Source organism: Diadema antillarum, unplaced genomic scaffold (genome assembly GCF_040938485.1).
Source record: "Diadema antillarum isolate AM-2024a unplaced genomic scaffold, OU_Dant_1.0 scf00000185, whole genome shotgun sequence".
NCBI classification, from domain to species: Eukaryota; Metazoa; Echinodermata; class Echinoidea; order Diadematoida; family Diadematidae; genus Diadema; species Diadema antillarum.
Genome location: NW_027271074.1, coordinates 645,998 through 650,128, shown reverse-complemented (window position 1 = coordinate 650,128; position 4,131 = coordinate 645,998). Strand labels below are relative to the sequence as shown.

General features: G+C 44.2%; 1 protein-coding gene across 1 annotated transcript; it reads right to left on the bottom strand.

Annotated features, from left to right (window-relative positions):
- Nucleotides 1-2,209: 2,209 nt before the first annotated feature.
- Nucleotides 2,210-3,920, bottom strand: LOC139723310 (G-protein coupled receptor moody-like). The gene has a single exon (XM_071634569.1). It carries the CDS (start codon nucleotides 3,455-3,457, stop codon nucleotides 2,210-2,212), a length of 1,248 nt encoding a protein of 415 aa, XP_071490670.1. The 5' UTR covers nucleotides 3,458-3,920.
- Nucleotides 3,921-4,131: the final 211 nt, after the last annotated feature.

The window sequence follows — 4,131 nt, the reverse complement described above, 5'->3', positions numbered from 1 at the left end:
CGTAGCTGTTCAAACAAGATTGCCAATATCCCTGACAGAAGGTCGATTTGTTCACACTATTGCTTTTTTTTTTGTCTACAAAGTTTTTCTTTCACGTTGATCGCTCATTCGTGGAACCTTATCGCCTCCACATATTTAATCAGAATGACGTTAACAAAAAGATAAACATATTTCTCCACGACCGGCATTCAAAAAGTACCAAGATTGGAAGTCCGTGTTTAAATGTTAAACCATTGCACATGTGAATAGAGGGGCTATAAGGTACATGCCCCCATATAGGGCCTATCCTAAATTTCACCTGCATAATATCTTTAAAAAGATACATCTCTACTATTCAAAGTTCAAGTCTTGACCCATTTCTATCTTACACCTTAATGGGTGTAATACTTGCCCCAGAAAACCCCTAACAAAATACTCCGAACATTTGCGGGCGGGAGGGAGGTTTAAATTCCCATGCGGTCCCCTGCTGTGTACTGCCCTGTGCAAAGTTCCAAGCAAAATCGCTTCAAACGTTAAAAACGCCCCCATCGGCCGTATATGGAAAAAGCAGCAAACAACGTTTAGGCATTCCCTAAAATCTGGATTTTCCATAAGTTTGTTCCTACGTGAAAAATCAAATGCTACACTTTTGGCATTCAGCAGTCATTTGGGGAGGGTTTCGAGCGTTTCCAAAGAATGGCGTACATTACAATGCATAGATGTTGTACCGAGTTCTATTGCCCATGAACTGCATGGTATAGGAAAGAGTGAACACAATATTAGTACGGATACAATCCCAGGAATTCTCAGATTGATCAGTGCTAAAACATTCCATGAGCAACCACTGCCCTTAGTAATTTGAAGAGCGCTTACCTACAACCTAGGCTGCCCACTGTCCATTCGATGTGAAATTAATGAATATGATTTAAAAATAACAATTTCAGTCGTTGAGTTTTGCCGGTCTTGTGACTATACATCACCAATGAAGTAATTCTACTTAAAACATGATGCCTTGATTAAAATGTCGATTTCCTATCAAAACGAAGTGACAAAGATCTATTCTCTGCCGTCTCCACAGAAAATGGAATAGTGTTCCAACGAAAAACAGGCCATTAAAGAATGCATGTCTTTGATAAAAATCGAAACAGAACAGCTGCTGGGGAGAATTGCACTTGTTTTGGAAGAACCCGGAAGTGAATGTTACTATTCCTTCGAGAAACGATTTTTTTTTTTCAAGAGAGATAACTCCCTACAGCATAATATCAGGTGTCACACAAGAAGTAATAATGTTTATGAGAGGACATGAAAGCCATGGTAAAATCTTACACAAAATGACTTAAGTTAACTCTTGCCATTGAGTAGCCAGACAATGACTTACATTGAGAAAAGAGTTCACTATCAGAGAAATTGAGAAAGCATCTGACATACAATGGACTAAGGCATGTAAGGCGTGTAGAAAAAGTAGCCAAGTCTTTGTACAGCTTATATTTCTGTTCTGTTTTTTCGAAATCTGGATTTCCCTGACCGTCGCATATGATCCTTGCATAAACATCCGTCCTTTCATCGAACGCGAGTTCTCGTTGGAAGCTCGCCAAGACCATGCAGATCATGCAGAAAATGAAAATCATTTTAACGAAAGTAGAATCTTCAGGCAGAGAAGCAACTCCATGTTTGACAATGGAGCGCTTGCCACGTTGTTTAACTTTCAGATACACTTTCCTCGACACCATTCATCGATAGAATATTCTTCCTCTCCCAAAACAAAATCTTTGTGGTCTATCGACAGCTCATTATTAGTTAACTGATCTTTTTCACAATTCTGATAAAATAAATAAATTATAGTCTTCGTTTCAAACATTCATCACACGTTGTGATGGACATATTGAGATGGTAGCCTGACCAAACACTGATACTGACACACACACTGACACACACACTGACACACATACACATTCGCACCAAATGCAATATGCACGTTAGCAGTGCTCGACGTACTTTTGGCGGACTTATTAACAATGAATGATATTGGCCTCGAACATCCTAGATCCACCACAGGTCATTATGTCTTCAAAACCTACAGACATTATAGCATGTAAAATATAATCCTGTTTCATCATTGTGCGGATACCACGGACACCAACAAGTCTTCCACGTTTGCAGTACTTATAAATCGTTTTGACGATTCTACTGAGTATGAATTAAATGTTTTGTAATGTCAGTAAAATAATTTTTATGCACAGCTATCTGTCCGCGGATAATCTCTTTTCAAGTGATCGACCGGTGGGGTTGCACGACTAGGGGGTTGGGAGTTCCGCAGATCGTTCATTCCGTTGATACGCGGTCCCAGCCCCGAAGGACCCTGATTGGCACTCAGCACTCGGCGAAGACATTTCGACGGTTTGGGTATCTCGCCTACTCTGCACGTGACAATGTATCTGAATACCACCTTCATCGTTGGGTGCTTGTAGGCGTATATCATGGGATTCACGCATCCATTGAACATGAGGGGAACGCTGGCGTAGAGAACGAGCAAATCGAGGATGGGGTCGCTGGGCAATGTCAGCGTGATGGCGTAGGGAATGATGCACAGGAAGAAGGCGCAGACGACGTAGAAGAGGTTTTTGGTGATCTCAATCTCTCGCGTACTCACTGACCTCGGACGGCGCTTTTTGTCCACCGTACTGCCGTTGGGAACACCCTGGCCATGAGGACTGCTGCCAACCTGGGTGTCTGTATGCTGCTCCTGGGTGCTGCTCAGATCTTCCAAGTGGCTGGGCTCCGTGTTGTTGGATTTGATGGAGCTGTGTGTGCGAAGCCTGCGTACATGGCGACGGATGTATACCCAGATTTTAATGTAACAAACTATTATGATCAGAAATGTGAAGAAAAATGTGATGGCTACGAGGATGTCACTGACGTAGGCTAAGGGATGCATTTCGTTCCACAGGCAAGCTTTGTAGGAGGGAGAATAACCCAGCTGCCCAATGCCAGAGACCTGTGGTACTACAAGGACCAACGTCGGATACAGCCATGCCATGGCTGTCATCAGAAAGAGCATCTTGGTTGTATAAAGCCATGAGTACGTTTTCCTCGTCTGGGTGATTAGGAAACACCTGTTGAATGCGATGAGAGCTAGTGTGACGATGCTTCCTACAAGGCATATAATACTGACTGCTCCGATGAATGCACATAATCCCTCAGGGAGACGCGAATCCTCGGTGCTGAGGAACATCGCCGCTTGGAACGGCAGCGTGATGCAGGAGAGCAGGTCCGTCACCGCCAGGCTAACGACGAACACGTTCGTCGGTGTTTGGAGCTTTCGGCAGAGTGCGACAGCGGCTATGACCAGCGAATTCCCGGCGATGCCGATGATAGCGATGAGAATATAGACGACGGCAAGGAAAGTGAATTGAATGGGACCTGCCAGCTCCACACTCTTTGCGGCGGCGGACGACGGCATAATTGTCGTGTTGTTCATGGCGTCAGTTTAAGATTGTCGACAAGTCTAATGACAGATAATTCTTAGCTGTTATTCTGGCAAGGTTGTCTGAACCTACTTGAAGTCTTTGTTTCTGCAACCGGACTTTTCTCACCCCTTGGTGTAAACTTGTAGTGATACAGTTCGACGAAGTGCTCAAGCGGTGTGGACAGCGGATAGAGAGTCAGGAGTTTGCACATCACTGGAGCAACGAACACGAAGCTGAACCAAGAAGCCAATTACACGGAAGAGGAGCACCAGTTCCTTATCAATGATTCATGTTAACCAAATGTAAAGAAGCCGTCCACTCCGAATTAGAATTCCAGCTGCTATATGCGTGGAGGAACATTACTCTCCCATCATTTAAAACACAAAAGTTTCGGACGAGATCCCACCAACACGAAACACAGCTGAAAAATGAATCGTGGAACTCCGCGGTCGTGGAGATGGTAACCGTCTCTGTCCCGATCGTGAGTGCGAATGGTGTGGGGCGTACTCGAAGCCTACTATTAAATACAAATATACAACTTAAGTGTGCATAGCGACGAGCTGGTTTCCAGAGAAACAAACGTGCTGGTACACCACGCTAATGTTGCTAGCAGAAATGAGACAAACACATTTCATGCGAGCATGACAAGCCTGGCACTGGTTTCGCGTGGCTTTTGTCCGCCGCG